General features: G+C 40.3%; 1 protein-coding gene across 3 annotated transcripts in view; it reads right to left on the bottom strand.

Moving 5' to 3' along the window:
- LOC117894134 (serine/threonine-protein kinase NLK) overlaps nucleotides 1-17,697 on the bottom strand; it is a 70,647-nt gene that overhangs the window by 9,480 nt on the left and 43,470 nt on the right. For all 3 annotated transcript variants that reach the window (XR_004648848.1, XM_034801028.1, XM_034801029.1), the window contains one exon: nucleotides 869-998. Coding sequence is in view for 2 of the 3 variants with exons in the window: in XM_034801028.1 (XP_034656919.1) it covers nucleotides 869-998 (130 nt within the window). In the remaining variant the exon portion in view is untranslated. The remainder of the gene's footprint in view (nucleotides 1-868; nucleotides 999-17,697) is intronic.

Genomic DNA, 17,697 nt, shown 5'->3' with positions numbered 1-17,697 from the left:
ATATGTATGTACATATGTATGTGTTTCGGTGACATACTCCTCTGGCTAGTTTTTGTCACACGATCTTGAACAGTCTACAGATTTTGGTGTGTAGCTTTCTGCTTTCAATGGGCCCCTATTTTGCGAATAGGGAAAACATTCTTTTAGAAAAAATCGTATTTCACAAGCTATTTGTTAATAAACCATAAATTAATGCTACCACACAATCCCTACAATTCAAACAGAAATTTAAAGAGGCTTAACCGTTGAAGAACTCTTTAAATTCCATACATAAAAATGACATTTAAACAATTTAATTAATGAAAATAATGACCGCGAACAATAATTTCCACTAGAACGGTAGACAAAACAAGAGAAAAAAGAAAGAATGCGAAAGATTGTTTAAAAAAATAGTTTATTTTTCAACGCTCAATTTGCTCCTCTGCGTACCCATTTCCTTGTTTGAGTTGTAAATATTATGAAAAAGATCCTGGGACTAAAGTGGAAACTATAATTGTTAATCAATTCTCTGTGCAACAGCGACGAGAGAAGGTAGAGCCGAGGGCAGTCCCAGCCTTGTCGCCCGGCCGTATGCGTGATATTTGTGTTTAACAAGAAATAAAGTATAAATACATATGTATATATATATATATAATATAAATACATGTCTATCTCGTGGAGAAGTAGCTATAATCCAATTGCAAACGTAAAATACATAAGTATGTATGTGTGTATGTACATATGTATGAATTTATGTACATACATGGTACTTTTGAATTAAATGTTTGTCCTGCTATCAAGGAAATGCCATGCTTTTTATAAAGATAGTTAAAGCTTTGGGTAACGAGAGAGTGTTTAATTTCGGTCTATCTACGAATTGTTTACTTACATTCTCATGCTTGAAAAAGCAGAGCATTTTAAGCTCACGGAACACGCGCTTCGAGGAGACTAAAGACTGGAACACATTTGGCAGCTTCTTCAAGGCCACACGTCTTCCATCCCGCGGATCTGTTACAGCCCTAAAACAGATATAAAAAGAGAGAACGATTAGTTGTTTAAAGGATATTTGTATGTACATATGTACATATGAATGTACGAGTGTTCTGAAAGAAAATATATATAATCTTCAACTACACTCTAGATCTCCCATTTACTTCCAAGACAGTTTTCGAGGCAGTTTATTTGGAAGAATTAGTGTTTATTTGTTTTTCTGTTTTGGCTGTTTTTAGCATAATCGTTTCACATTACCAAATGAAGTGCCCAAATGAAATGCTGACACATCCTATCAGACAGACACACACGCATATGTAAATAGCCTTACATATGTACATACATACATATGTACATACATACATACGTACATAAATTTACAAATGCATGGAAGGGGAACACAATTAAATCAGAAAATATTTGCCTTCAATTTGAACGCCTAACTGCCGACCAAAAACTAACAGAACGAGAAGATTAACGACAGTCGACAGAGAGAATTATTAAAAGGGTAGTTAAAGACAGGGGGACTCTAGAACTATTCGTGACGTGAAAGAATTCGCAGCTTCTTTTTGGGATATAAAGCAAAAACCATAACCATTACTATTTTGCACAATAGACGACGAGAGAAAGAGCGAGTCAAAGAGGAACAGCATGAATCAAGGATGAAGTTATAGGATGAGTCAGGCTAGACAGACAACAATGACGACGACGCTGTCCCAGACCAGACAACGACTCCACACAGTCAGTCCCTTGGCCAATGGCATCTCCTTAAAGTTCTCTCTATAAGCTTCCCGCCCGTCGCCTCAGTGTCATCGATGTTTCTTCAACACACAGTTCCACCCGCAACATTTTGTTGCTTGTTTTCTGTCAGACGTTTATCAATTGAGAGACAATGTACACTTGCCTTGCTTCTAGGCGCCATTTTGCTGAGAGTCTATTTGTACATAGGCCTCTCCACATGGCACATGGATAGGGGATTGGATGGTAGGGGTTTGTTGCCACACCAAACAAAAGGCAAATAACTCTGGGATTGTCAAAAAGTTGAACGAACTTTTAAACTGCATTGAATGTTTTTTTGTTTCTCTGTCCCTCTGTCAGGTTCAGACTGGGCTTTGTCTGTAGGAGTGAAGTACACTGCAAAATGGCATTAACTCTTGAGGGAATAGGAAGAACTTCCATTCCTTGAAGAATACCATAATAGAAGAGCAGAAGTCTGCATCTGAACATAATGCGACACTCGAGTGCAGAAGTTTAAGAATTACTTTGGAAGACTGCAAATATGGAAGTTCCACATACATAATCCCACGAGGAAACTTAATAGGGGTTTCATTTGTTCAAATAATTACATAATTCATTCTCGACAGCTCAAAATACCTAAGAGCGCCCATATCTCATGGGGCTAAGGTTGGAACAATCACACACATTAAGGTTTTTGGTCACCTACATACATATCAAATTCTCCAAAGATGAACAAAGATAACAGATGAACACCAGGCGAAGATGAAAAGATAAGACTGCTGGAAAAATAAGACGAAATGAAAAAAGAGATAGACGGCAGAGACAGCAGTGGGATAGACAGTGAGCTCGTCTAATGGTGATGAACGAGAAAATGCAAGCACGTTCATGTTCAACGAGGAGAAAGAGAAACCCAGCGAATGTGAGCGCTCTCGTCCTCTTCAGAAATCTTCTGAAAATATGTACTGTATAGTAAGTCCCTTTATTTTCTTCAGGTCTTTGCCGCAATTTTGATTTGGTTTCCATAGCTTTTTCGTCTTCTTTGGGGCTTCTTCTCCTTTAAATGTCAGTTAATCGAAATCATTTATCATATGCGTGTGCCCCTGTCGTTCGATCTCTCACTCACTCACTCTCTCTGTCTCTCTCTCTCTCTGTCTTTCTCTCTATTGTGAAGGGATGGCTTTAGAGTAGTATAGTAGTATTTATTGGATATAATAAGTTGAAAAATATATGTAGAGTGAATTAATTGTGAAATAGGTTTTCTTCGACGCGTGCTGTCTTGATCGCTTCCACTTCAAAAGAGAACTATCGCCTCTGTTGATATCGATGTCTTTCGAGCTATCGTGCGTATAACAGCCCCCACAGAGTTAACAGCTCATGTTGACTAACAGCTCTTCACAGTCGGCCTTTCCTGAAAAATCGCAGCGTCCTCGCGAGAGTCGCCTTCCTTGTCGTCATCTTCATCTGGTTCATCAGGTGGGAGTTCGCACCAGCGTTTCATCCTGTCAGATGAATACACCGACTTATAGTGCCTCTGCTTTCGTTGGGCATAAGGGATATCTTCTACCAGATATCGGTCGTTTGGCAGCACTTTGTTGACAATAAATGGACCTTTATAGCGAGGCTCCAATTTGCGTGACGTTCCCGTGCTAAACGGCTCATTCTCGACTAATACAAGATCACCAAGGGTATATACGGTTGGCTTGGAATGTCTGGCATCGTAACGTTTCTTCGCAGCAGCCCTATGATCGTTGACTGTAGTGGCAGCGTCTGCTCGTAGCTTCTCCAACTCGTCCTCTGTCATCATCTTCTGATCCGGGCCTTGGATCGCACTCGTCAATGTGTTCTTGAGGATATCTCGTGGCTCATACCCATACAATAGCTGAAATGGGGAACATTTAGTCGTACTATTTACCATGGTATTGATGCTCCACTGGATTGAGCGTATCTGTTCGTCCCATCGGTTTTCCTTTTCGTTTGAAGGCAATAGCATTGACAAAATAGTCCGGTTCGTTCGTTCTGCATGTCCGTTCGCTCTCGGTGTCTTCACAGCATTGAGGATGTGCTTTACATTATTCGACTTACAATACTTTTCAAAATCCTTTGAAGTAAAAGCGGTACCGCGATCGGTGACGATTCGATCTGGCATTCCTAAGTAGCTGGTCAACTCCTGCAGAATATCGATTACGTGTTTCGTGGCTGTACTTTTACAGCTCGCACTATGGAGAACTTAGTGAATGCGTCGACAATCACAATAATGTGCTCATTCCGTTTTGCACTCTTCGGAAAGGGTCCCAAGTGGTCCATATGTACGGTGGAAAAGGGATCGGCCTTATGTCATCATAATGGTACTGTCCTTCCTGACGTCCACCTGGTATCTTATACAGCGCGCAGCCAACACATGACTTGATGTAGCTTTTAACGTAGTTGCGCATTCGGGGAAACCAAAACAAATTAAGAATCCGATTAATTGTTTTCTCTGTGCTCATGTGTCCGGCCTTATCGTGACATTCGTGTAGAATATGGAATCTTAGCTGCTTCGGCACTACCCATAGCAACTTGTTGTCATATTTGCGAAATAGGCGATCTTGCTCGATCACATACTCGTCGTTTTCAGATTTCGTATCGAGGTTCATCTCAGCGACAATTTTCTGGATCTTCTCATCTTGTAACTGTATGGCAAATAACCAATCAGCCTCATCGATGATGGTCTTCGAGATTTTCAGGGACGCTGTGTCCATCTCATGTGCTTCCTCAAATGGAGCTCGACTCAGGGCGTCAACGTGATTCATCTGTGTTCCAGCTCGATGAACAATGTCTATGTCAAATTCTTGTATACGCAGCCACCATCTTGCAATTCGGGGTATAAGCTCTCGTTTCTCCATTGATGTTTTCAGGGCATTACAATCGGTAATGACTTTGATTCTCTTACCATAGATGTAATACTTGAATCGCTCCAACGACTCGACGACGGCAAGAGCTTCTAGCTCGTAACTGTGGTAGTTCTTCTCGGGTTTAGAAGTTGCTCGGCTATAGTAAGCAATTGGCTTCATCTGATCCTCATCCTTCTGCAGCAATACTCCGGCTAAACCAACGGCACTGGCATCTGTATGTAATTCATGCTCAGCATCGATGCGGTAGCTGGTGACAACAGGCTTCGATATTAAGCGTCTCTTTAACTCTTCAAATGCATCCTGTTGTGGCTGTTCCCACTTGAACGTCTGGTCTTTGCGCAGTAGAGCACGCAAAGGATCTGAAATAATGGCATATCCGGCAACAAATTTCCGGAAGTAACCGCTGAGACCCAAAAACTGCCGTACTTCGGTCACATTACTCGGCGGCGAGAACAACGCAATGGCATTCGTCTTAACCTCTCCAGGACTGATGCCGTCTGCGTGTATCTTATGACCTAGAAATGTAATTGATTGCTTATACAATTCACATTTATCCAGATTTAAAGTTAGTCCGCACTCTTGCAGTACTTTGAAGGATTCTCTGAAGCTTTTCATACATCTCGTCAAACGTCTGACTACCAATTAATATGTCGTCCATGTAGTGTATCATGTCGCCTTTCTGCACTCGCTTCTGTAGTTCTGCCATGAGTCGATTGAAAACAGCAGGTGCAGTCTTTAACCCAAACGGAAGTCGCTTGAACTCATATAGTCCATCCGTTGTGATGAACGCAGTATACTTTCTACTCTCCGGTGCTACTTCTATCTGATAATAACCGCTGTTGAGGTCCAGAGAAGAAAAATATTTAAATCGTTTCGCCTCCTGCAGACGCTCCTCGATGTTCGGTACTGGAAAATTTTCTTTCTTGATCAGCTTGTTGAGACGGCGGTAATCAACACAGAGTCGATCACTACCATTTGGTTTCTTGATGAGCACCACTGGGCTGGCGTACTCCGATGTGGATGGTATTATGATATCCTGTTGCAACAGCTCGTCGACCATTCTGCTTACAACTTCCTTCTTTGGCTCAGAAACTCGGTATGGCGCTTGAGAAACTACTTGGCCACTCTCAACGCTAATGTTGGCTTGAACGATGTTTGTCTTGCCGATGCCCTGCAATCTTGTGGAGAAAACATGGGTAAACTTCTCCAACAAACCGCGCATTTGACTTCTTTCCTGATCGTTCTGTAAATTGACAAGAAGTTTGTCAGTTGAGTTGTCGCTTACAAAGGCTATCGGCTGATGAACTGCTCGTTTCACGTTAGTTTCGCCTGGCTCAAACTTAAGCGATAGATGAGCGCTAATGATGACGTCCTGCCCCAACAGAAAATCCTCTTGCAGCAGTTCATCGTCTGCTATGTATACTTTGGCAGTAATGATGTTTCCGTCGATGTCCATATCCACAATTATTGCTTCGGTCAGGATACAGGAACCTCCACAAATGCCTCGAATCTTCATGGAGCACTTTTTTTCGCTCAGCGTTGATTTGCTTGGCAACTGATTGTCGAATGATACTAGCCTGACTTCCAGTATCAATGAAAGCGCTATAACTGCACGACTGTATGTAAATTTTCCTGGTGAATAGCTTGTCTTGATTCGATGCTCCCAAACGCATCATATTTGCCGGTTGGCACTTCTCATTGTTTGCATGAAACTTATTGCATTTGGCACAACGCGACTTCTTCTTCTCTTGTGGGCATGAATTAGCGAAGTGCCCCAATTCTCCACAATTGTAGCACTTTTGAGCCTCCTTTGGCTTTGTTGTCTTTACATCGTAGTCCTGTTTTGGCTCCAAGTTGCTGCCTTTGGTAAGAACTCCTTTTTGTTTATGACTGGCCGACCTCTATTTACAAAATACGACTCGGCTGCATCACGAAACTGCTTCATTGAAGAAAACTGAATTGCCGCAATACTATTTTGCAACTCTCGATGCTGTAGACCTGATCTCACATATCGTATAACAGCTGCTTCACTAAGCTTGTACCGCACGCCAAGGGCGGACATCCGGAAACAATACTCCTTCACTGTCTCCTTCGCTCGTCTGGTTGCATTAGCCATATTGAAGTGCACTTCAGCTTCGTCTGGGTTAGATCCGAACTCTTCTAGTATAGCTGTAGCGAAGTTGCTCCATGTGGTGTGTAGAACCGGCGACGAGTCGAGCCACATCTTAGCGGGACCCTTTGAGCCGCGTATAAATTGCGAGTAAGAGAAATTTCTCGTCCCATTGGTACGCATCAACTACCTTGTTGACACGATCGATGAACTGGTCCACGGAGATGGCGTTATCGTCGCTGGGGTCATAGTCCGGTAAGGTATTCGCAATTTCCTTGACCGACGCTTGCCTTACGTTGTTGGTAGCCTGTCTACCCGGGTTAATGTCGTGGGACACACCTTCGATATTTTCTTCTCTGATCTGCTGCTGCTGTTTTGTTGTTGCTCCTAATGCTGTTGTTTCTGCGTTTTTCCTTTGCATGATGACCAACTGAACCATCATATTCTTCAGCTCTGTCATTTCATTCTGCATTTGTGAAATCGTCGCCGCTTGTGACGTCAGCGTCTCCTCCTCATATGGACTACTGATTCCAGCTGCTTGTGGCATCTCTACGTCTTCGGATTTCTCAAAATCAATTAGTCGTTGTACTAATTCAACATCCCATTGCAAACTGCCAGAACTAAATGATAATTACAAGACAACAATAATGAAATTGGGGGCAAAGGTTGGGCCCTCATTGTCACACATTCCCCTCCCAGGGATCAATAATAATTCATCATCTCTGGCCCGAAGAGTTCTTTGTTCTGTTGTTCTTAAATCGAGTTGAAAAATTTGTAAAGTTTGGCCCCCATTTGATTGATCGTGGCATGAATTGGAAAAGCATCTTCAATTGTCTGGGACCACTCCAGGTGTGTGCATTTCGAGCCCAAGTGTCCAGAGAATCGAATCTAGTAAATGCGGCCCGTTCCCTTCGGATAGAATAACTCTTTATAGAAAAAGGGGAAAACTTCAAATTGCCATTTCGATATGGGAAAAGATTTCTCTGTTCTTTTCACTATTACTTCTGTCACAATCAAGTTCACATATCCTTTCAAATGCATATTCTTTGGTTGTCTTTATTATGACTGTTAAAAATTTAATTAATTTATTAATTCATTTTAGGATTTAAGTATTTGTTTAAATTACTATTAATATATTTTATATACGTTATCCCCCAATCAATTTACTCTCTTCATTATGTTATTTGCCTCCCCAGCACTCATCCCAAGTTCAGTATTTAAGCAGCTTATGTAACTTTTGAACGATATTCGGGTTTTCAGATCTCGCCTGAGGGTCACATCTGCCTTAACTTTATATTATTATTTTCTCTCTCTCGCTTTGGTCCCTTTTTGGAGGCTCTCCCAGGGAGCACAGCCGGCGCAGCCCCTTTTATCTTCCATTCTTTCATTGTTGATTTCTTTTGACACTTTGCACATGTTTTTTGAATAACTCATCATCTTACGAACATTCTTCCATCTCTTCCTACCTCCGCTGCCTATCCTTTCCTCTCACTCCCTCCACAATCTCACCGTACAAAAATGGCTCTGCAGACATGTTAGCTTTTGTTGGCTTTGGGCCCTTTAGCTTCCTGCTGTTGCTGCTGCTGTCGTCGTCGTCTGCCTTCCTTTCCACATTTCGGAATCACCACATCTCACTCACACCTTCTAAAAGATCTGGCCCTTCACGTTTATTGAACTCTCAGAGAATCTCTCATCAGTTGCACTTCATCTTACTTGTACTTCCTTTCTTAAATTTCTTCATGAACTCAGATCAAACGAGTAAGAACTTGTATACCCTTTTACATTTTACATTTTTTCTACATCTGTCATCTAAATCTACATCACTTCTCCCGCCAACACGCCCTTTTAGCTCGTCTCCCTCCCCCAGTGAGCGAGAAAGAATGAGCCCCCTTTGTGGGGGCGAAACAATCTGGAAACAAACTTGACTCAGTGGGATATCACATGAGTCTTCCACACAAACTCTGAGAACGAGAAACGTTTCCTTCTGTGCGTTCATACAGCCACTTTCGCCCACAGGTATACAAATGTCGAAAATCGCTTGCATTTTTAACTCCATGGAACCGCACTGCAATCGCTTTAAAGTTCTAAATTACAAATTAAAGTTTTGCAGTATAATCATAGACGCATTATAAGTTCCGTGTGTAACCCATAGTCTGGCTTGAGTATAAATTACTAATTTTATTGACCCTTTCATTCGCTGTCCTCTTTCTTGCGCTGTCGATTGGCTACATTTTCATCCGCTTCTATATGTTTTTGTTGTTTTCTGATCTGCTGAGCCATCCAAATACTGTTTTGATGCCAGAATCCTCTCTGTCTCTCTGTGTACGTAGTTATGTCAGAAGCGTCAGAGCCGTGCAATATGATGCTGTTGCAGGCTACAAAGGTTTCAAAAGGTATTTGCCTATTAAGTAAAATATTTAAATATCGAATGAGTGAACTCTTGCTCAATTTGTTAGGTTTTCACATTAATGGGGTAGAAACAGAATTTTTTTTACCATACATTTTTTGGCTTCGGTGTGTATGTAAATATATGTATACAGAGTTAGTTCTTCACAACTTTCGGGAATAAAAAGTACGTGTTTGCATAATACTTTCTAATTCGACACATTAGTCGCGTGTGCTGCATGTGTCATGCGTTTTGCTCATAGAAGTCCCCTGATGCAAACACTAATTCGCCTGTTTCACCATTTCAAACTGTTATAATTATGACACCATATACGAGTATGCCAGTGCCAGTGGCGAATGGTTATGTCGTTGTATCTAACTCGTTCCTTACTAGCCCCCGCACTCTTACCCGAAAGTTTGTTTTTTGTTGTTGGAATAGAATACGCAACATTAATTGCAACTTTTTCGCTGCTGTTAATTTACTAATAATGGGAATGGGGGAGGCGGAATGGGGCCGAGAAATACTGAAGTACATATGTAGACGGGACACAGACAGCACACAGACATACCCCCACACACACACAAACACACACACTAAAGCAATTAAGCTTTATTGAATATGATTATGTTTATAAATATAGTGGAATATAAAAATAGGGAAATCTGGAGAAAAGTTTCCCCTTACGCTCAGCCCTTTCACTCTCTGCTTCTGGCGTGGAAAACTAAATTTAAAAGAAACTTCTCCCTCCAGTCAACCCTTAACTCCCACACTCCCTCCCCTACAGCCGCGTCCCTTGCTACAATCATGTCCTACGCCAGCGTCAGCGGTGTAGTCTGCTTCAATTTATGCGCGTAATCAACTTAACAAATGGCCTGCAGGCGGGAAAATCAGGCAGGTAGGCGTGGCAAATGGAAGAGGCAGAAAAACGAGACAGAAAAGAGAGAGAGAGAGAGAGAGAGGCAGCAAGAGGCAGACACATACATTTATGCAATTTCAAATTTTCAGAGGGTATTTCTCATTTCCACTCCACTCCGCTCCTCTCTTACTGTATGTCTATATGAAGAATGTACTGTACTGTATGGTTCAGTCAATGACTTTTTCGGCCCAATGAAGCTTAAATCCATTTTAATTTTATTCTTGCAGATATGTATGCAAATGATCCATGTCACTCTTCTAATAGCTCCAATTGTCCCTTAAAAGTATGTTTTAGGAAAATGTTCAAAACATCAAAATGTTTCAGGATTCGGATATTTTCCTTTTCCTAGAGGCCACAACAGCAACACAATAGAGTTAATATCAATGTCGGCCGCGCTGGGGTTTACTTTGTGGGTGACTTTCAGTACAATCGTTTGGATTGGTGGCAGGTCTCAGCAATTTCGGTGCTGAGTTTAAGTGTTTTGGTTGTCCCTATTTGTTGCAACGAATAGTGAAAAAATCGTTTTGGTTTCCTTACAAGAGGATGTGACGTGGCATAAGACAGCAGGCAGTTCTCCATACTGAATTGTTTTGGATATTTTCGCCTGGCCCTTTCAAAACCCATCCGCTGGTGACGCAAATGCGCCCAAACATGGAACGTATGCAACCCAAGGGGGAGCAGTCGGAGGATTTTATGTAATGGAAAATTTACCAGACCCCCGCTTCGCTCTCCCGTAACAAAAAGAGAGTCAAATCACCAGCAGAGAGACAGAAGAATCAAGTTTACATTTGACGCATGGAGCATACAGGCAGCGAGTGCGGCAAAAAGTTTCGAGCATCACATCACATCGCAGAGGGAGACACACATACATATATACATACAAGATGGTCGGATGCTGATGAGGTGCCCTTGAATGTGCCGTTGAAATGTGGCAAGCGCGTGTGGGCGCTGGCTGGGTCCAAAATCATTTTATTTCGTTGCGTTACTTTTTTTTGGGGATTTTGGGACAAACAATGGAAACAATTCGAGGTCCTTGGTGGCCCAAAAATAGCCAAAGGACAAAAAGAATGGTGCACAGCGGTAGCCGCGTCACCGCAGAAGCTGCCACGTCTATAAGTTCTCTATATTTGGGTTGACTTGGCCTCCAAGGAGAAGGAAAAGCACTGCAAAAGGACCTTCCGATGGAAGTCTGAATCGGGAATATATTCTGGGACTATTCACGATAGATTTGTGGCAAGGATCTCTAAATATGCATCCTTCACTTGATTTTCCCTATGATGGACACAGCTATTTTCACTCGTTTTAAAAGATAATCATTCTTTAGATTATCCCTTTGGCCGACTAAGAGGAATTTATTAGTTATTGTCATTTTTATTACCCTCTTTGGTGTACCTCGTACTTAGAACTCATCAGCATTTCTCATGGATATTTAATTCACGATCCTAGCCTCCGCTCTACTTGTGCCGCGAATGTTTACTTAAGCCGGAATGTCTATCCCATAACTGCTCTCCTTCTGTGGACCCACAGCCTCTTCAAACATTTGAGCCAAGGCAAAAATGGATAGTGCCCTGTCCGCTCAGTGCTGGCGCCCCCAGAGATGCTCTTTGGGTTACGTTTAAATTAATTATGCGCTTAATTTTCTAATTATTGCACAGTAACAAGAATGGCTGAACTCTCCCAGTGAGAGAAAAAGAGAATGGGAGAGACACAACACTCGTTGCGATTGAATATAATTTTCCATAAAATATCGTACTTTTGAAGTGGACCAGCGGATATTTGGCTAATGTTTTTTTTCTATATGTAATAAAACAAACATTGGGTTGGCTTAAGGGTTGTCTCTTCTGTTTATTCATTCAAGGTCTTTTTCGCATTTTTTGGCCTTCTTTAGACGCTATTACCGAGCTTCTCAATTCCCCTTGCCCTCGAACATCCACTGTCACAAACATTTACAACTCCTCTGCAATCTTGCCGTCTTCCAAAGCGATGAGTGTGGAAAGTTTTCCCAAAAGACTTGCCAAAGAAAAATTTAAGGTGGGTACACTTTGCTGTTATTTTTACACCCACTGCTCGTTGGTCCTAGGATGCTTCTCCTGTCAGAAAATGTATGAGTTTCCCCTTAGAATTCTCTTCTGCACTCATTAAAAAGGATGCGAGAGAGGCGTAATAAAAGATGATATTACATACACGAAATAAAACGTAAAAAAGCAAATATTCCAGGTGGCGTCTGTGAATAATTTGTTAAAGTTAAGCCCCAGCCGCAAGAGCATTTCCCACACTCTAATGATATATACGTTTGAATACGCCACCATTTCTCACATCTTGAAACCGAGAAGGGTCTACTCTCTTCCTTTTTGACGGGGAGCACAGCATTTGCCGTAATGACATAAAAATATTATAAATGTAACTGGCAAACGTCGCTGTTGTCGTCGTTGAGCACATTTCTCATGTTTCTCAAGAAACCAAAGGACTTTATCGGATGAGGAAGGATATAGAAATAATTAAAGTATTGGTATGAGGGAGCCCATTCATAGAGGTATTTGAAGGCTGACATACAAACCAACGAACTTTAGAGTATGCAGACACTTTGTAGCGATATATGTATTATGCACTTAAGCTACATCCAAATGAAGAACAGTACATTTTTGAAACTATTCGAAGCGTTAAGGGTATTTTAATACCTATCCATGAATATATGTAAAAACCGTCCCACAGATAATACGATTATGGATCAGCTCTTTCTTCCTCTCTATCTCCTTATAAGTTCAATAGTCTCAGTTTCTCCTCACGCATCAAAGAGAAAACATCAAAAGTATTGTAGTCGAGTCATGTAAAAGCCCATCTGAATGTGTCTTTGTATGTATGGCTGTGAACCTCCATGTGCGTGTGTGTGCTTTTCCCAGGTAAAGAGCCACAAGCCGACTGACACGCTGTCATTGTTTTTCTGTGACACGTCCTCGTTTGGAGCCGCTTGACACAGCAGCTCCACTGCTCCACATCCCTTTGGCTGTACATGCCTCTCAACAAATGCCTCTCTCTCGTGGTACTAATAAGTTAATAGTAATAAGTTCACCCTCACCTTCTGTACTCACTTTCAGAGAGTCTCTCTCTCTCTTCTTCTCTGCCTCTATTTTCTTTTGACAAATTGGTAGTAAAAAGAACGACACCCCGAAATAAAATGGGATTTTGTACGTGTTACGAAAAATTGGAAACTTTCGGAAAAGGTTCCACTTGAGGAAAAATGTATGGCAGAAAATTGAGAGAGAGTCTGGCAACGAAGGAAGGTCAAAGGAAAGAAGGCCATGAGACACGAAGGGTGTCTGGGGTCTGAGCCACAAGGAGGCCGTTAATAATCTTAAGATTTCTCAAACTGGCAGCCGACAGCTCAAGGTCTCTGTTTTGTTTTGTTCTCTTGGGTTCCTTTTGTGACTGTGAATCGCATCATTGATCGCCGCTCCAGTAAATTTCTGTACTCAGAGACCAAACAATGCCACACGGATTTCAATGAAGTTGCCACTTTTATCGCAATACACACACAGAGACACACAGATGGGATAATATCGCAATACACACAGATGCACAGACACCATAAGCATACATATACATACATACATACATATGTACACTATGCAGTGCATTATGGATGGCAGAGTAGAGATTTCCTAGGCTAGGCATTCACACACAAAAGAGGAGAACAAGGAATTTCGGCCTGAATGCTGCCTCTGCTAATGCTGATAAGCCACGTTATGCTACGATGTATTCTTTATCCTTTGGATTGAGTTAGGAGGTAAAAAAAGGGGCCAAAGGATTACAGTGACTCCTGCCTCCCACTGGAACTTTCTCTTTATCAATAATTTATGAAATGCTTTTCATATTAATGACAGACACGCGTGCTCCTCCACCCAAATCCCCCTTCTTAAGTGTAAATATGTATGATCTAAGTATAGCCAAGTATTTCTTTTTCTATAGCGAGCAAGAGTTTCCACACCTCCACCTCCTCCATGTGCTGTGTTTAAAAATTAGCTCAACAATTTATCAATGTCCTGGCAGGACAATGGTGGGGCACAGCCTTATACTAATTAACATATTAGGGGCAAGGACATAATGACATTATGGAAAAATGATGGGAAACTAGTGATAATCACAAAAAAAATAATAATGATAAGAAAACAAGTGCTGATTGACTCCTGCAAACAAGTGAGAGCGTTCAGCAGTTTAATATTCAAAAAAGTTTTCTTCTCTTCATCAGCTGTAAACCTGTAAATTCTCCACATGGAGAATAATTTTCACTTCAAGTTATTGACTTAATTTTAATATGTTGTGAATTTCAATTACTTAAATAATAAAATACATACATATGTACATACATATGTACATACATGTGTACATAATTTTGTACATACACAATTGAATAATTTCTGACATTTAATGACATTTTACATTTTTATGTTCAAGTCCGGCTACGAAATTTAAAAATAAATACACAAATGTAAATATTAGAATTTGTGCATTGTTTTTTATCTGAAATTAACTTTAAGTTTATTTTACTGATGTGTTTGTATTATGTACTTTTATCACCTACAAAAGAAAATGTGTTTCCTGTTAACCGACCCGAACACTCACTCACTCTCTTTCTCTCTCTTTCTGACCCAAAACTGATCTTTTTAATTGTTTTATTCTGTTCTCTTCAGGCTAAAAAAATATATGAACCATATGTATGTACATATATACATACATATATGTACATATACATATGTACATATATAAATATACTGGATATTTCATTTCTCATTACTGCTAATGACATTTATTCCAGCACGCGATGTCAATTTGCATTCCCAGCTGAAGTATGGCAGTATGAAGCAGGAAAACCACAACAATTCTGCCTGATAAAACGAATAATAATTCGTGTAAAAAAAACAGATGGAATTTTGTGGAAACAGTTTTGTTTTTTGTCTCAAATGTTTGCATAGGGTTTTTATTTAATTTGCCACCAGTGCCACCCTGCCACCAACTGCATGAGATACTCGAATGGCCAAGAGTCTGAAATTTACACAACCGTTAATTGACAAAGGATTGGCACTCGTTTGCTGGGAGAGGTGTGTGTCCCAGTCGACTATTGAACTACTGTGCGTATGTGCAACACGATCCCCAAAACGGACGAAAGTGGAGCTGGTGCTGGAGCGGGAGACCACAAATCTCAAATGTCAAATGGCTTGAGTGACATTTGTATTGATTAGTAAACGCGATTAATCATGGCTGTCTGTGCTGCGTTGCACGTGTTCTTTGGTGTTTGGTGTGGCATGTTACGCATACGACACACACACACAAACGAAAAGTTTAAACCAAATAGAAACATTTGGCTAATTTCCCGATCAAAATACGTGACTATGAGACAATACTGGGATTCTGCGACTGAGATTAAAAGACAATAAGATAAAACGTGGACCCTGTGACTTCTGTGCAATATCACTATGTTAATGTATACCAGAGTTGGTGTTTAATTTACTAAGATACATTTCTTAATTTCGATTTATCCACCTACATATATCCTACCACGTCGCCTTCATACATACATACAGTTGTGTTCAATGAAATAGTAGTGCCTTGCCACACAATTTTCTCAACTATTTTTGAGACCCTTCCAGTCTTTCGAATTGAACAAGTGATACCTTTTTGGAAAGCCTGAAAAGTACACATTAGAACCCAGAAAGAAACCTGGAACATTTGCATTCCATCTTCTTGTTTTACATGACTTAAGAAAAATACCAATACAAAATGCTGTTCAATAAAATAGTAGTGTTTTTTTTAGAAATTTAAAAAAAACAACGAAACTGGAATTAGTGCATATGTTTCATGTTCTATATGTTTCTTGAGGTTTAATATGTAGTTTTTAATCAAATTTGTTTTCACTATGGCCTTACGCCCACCTGTCATGTGTAAATAAGGTACTGCCCAAGCTTAAATAAGATCTGAGACTATAATTCTTAAACACCTTGACAAAACTGTGCTCTGGTTGACGGATTTGTAATAGTAATAACACATTTCACATTTTACAATAAGATTTCGTTGGGATTTTGGTCTAGAGACTGAGCAAGACATGGAAAAGTGTCGACCTCTTCGGATAAAATTCCATTCCAAGCGAGCTTTCTTGCGTGTTTCAGATCATTATCTTGATGACAGATCCTTTTGATAGGCATTTTTCAATAGTAATATTACTGTATTGTATTAAAAAGTATGTTGGCACACACCACTTTATGAAATACGTCAGTATAAGGCTAGGAAGTAAGAGTTTATATGGGCTGTGGCCCATAAGGGTCAACCCAACATGCCCAATGTTGTTTTTTTTTTTTTTTTGGGCAGTTATCAGATATCTGTGAACACCAAACATATTCTTTTGAGTCTTTCTTACCATATAAAACAACTTTACACTCATCTGTCAAAAAGTATTTTTCGGACTGTGACACGGCCCAGTCCACATGCCTCATGTCCTCATTTTTCAAAACATGAGTCGTGTACCCATGTGCTTTTATTCTCAAACGCGTAGCTTCCGGGGACCTCTTGCACCTAAATAACGTGTAATCAGTCGTGTATTAACTATCAAAACACTTTCAGAGCGATATAAAATTGTTTTCATAACTTTTGAGGATATTGAAGACCTTGGTCTTGCCTTCAACCATCTTCGACCTTCTACTAAAAGACAATTTTTTCGCATAAAAAATCATTTTTCAGGGTGCTTCTTTTAGTTTAAACTATTTAATATAACAGTAAAAGCACATTCAAATTAGTTTTGAATTTCATTATACCTCCTGATTTTAGTTTTTAGTCGAATTCTAAAGTCTCACATATTGGACCGTTCATTGATTACTTCTACGCTCCCAAAACAAAAGTACCGCTATATTCAAACATTTCTTTCATCAAAATATTCAATATATAAACTAAGCTTACTGATGGTAACTTTTTTGAATTGATTTAATTTGTTTTTTAATTTTTTTTTAATACTTGCACCCAGCACTACTATTTTATTGAACAGCAGTTTTCATGGGTATTTTTCTAAAGTCATGTAAAACAAGAAGATGGAATGCAAATGTTCCAGGATTCTTTCTGGGTTCTAATGTGAACATTTCAGGCTTTCCAAAAAGGTATCACTTGTTCAATTCGAAAGACTGGAAGGGTCTCAAAAATAGTTGTGAAAATTGTGTGGCGCGGCACTACTATTTCATTGAACACAACTGTACATATAAATATTGTTTTCCACCTCTGTTGCCTCAAAAACTGATTCCATAAATCAAATAAATGGTTTCAACGACCGCAAAATCCCAATGTTGGTTCCTGAAGGATATTAAATGAACGGACAGGACAGCCTGCTGTCCTTCTCCTTCTTTTATTACCTTCATCTTTCATCCCCTTTTATCCTTCCCCTTAATTTTCTTATCTGTCTCTCGATTGTCACTCGATAATGGCGTCACAGAGTGACCCACATTGTAGAAGAAAGAGTACAAACTTTCAGTCCGTTCCCATATGGAAAGTCTAACAGCTGCTACAAACAGTTAACGCACAAAACAGCTGTTGTAACCGATAAAAACGTTGGCGAGAGAGGTGGAGAAAGAGAAAGAATGAGAGCCAGAAAAACACGTTCAACATGTTCATCGGCGGAGACATCTGCTGAGAGCTAAACAAGATATGACCT

This window comes from Drosophila subobscura, chromosome J (genome assembly GCF_008121235.1).
Source record: "Drosophila subobscura isolate 14011-0131.10 chromosome J, UCBerk_Dsub_1.0, whole genome shotgun sequence".
Classification (NCBI taxonomy): Eukaryota; Metazoa; Arthropoda; class Insecta; order Diptera; family Drosophilidae; genus Drosophila; species Drosophila subobscura.
This window is presented reverse-complemented; position numbering and strand designations above follow the sequence as displayed.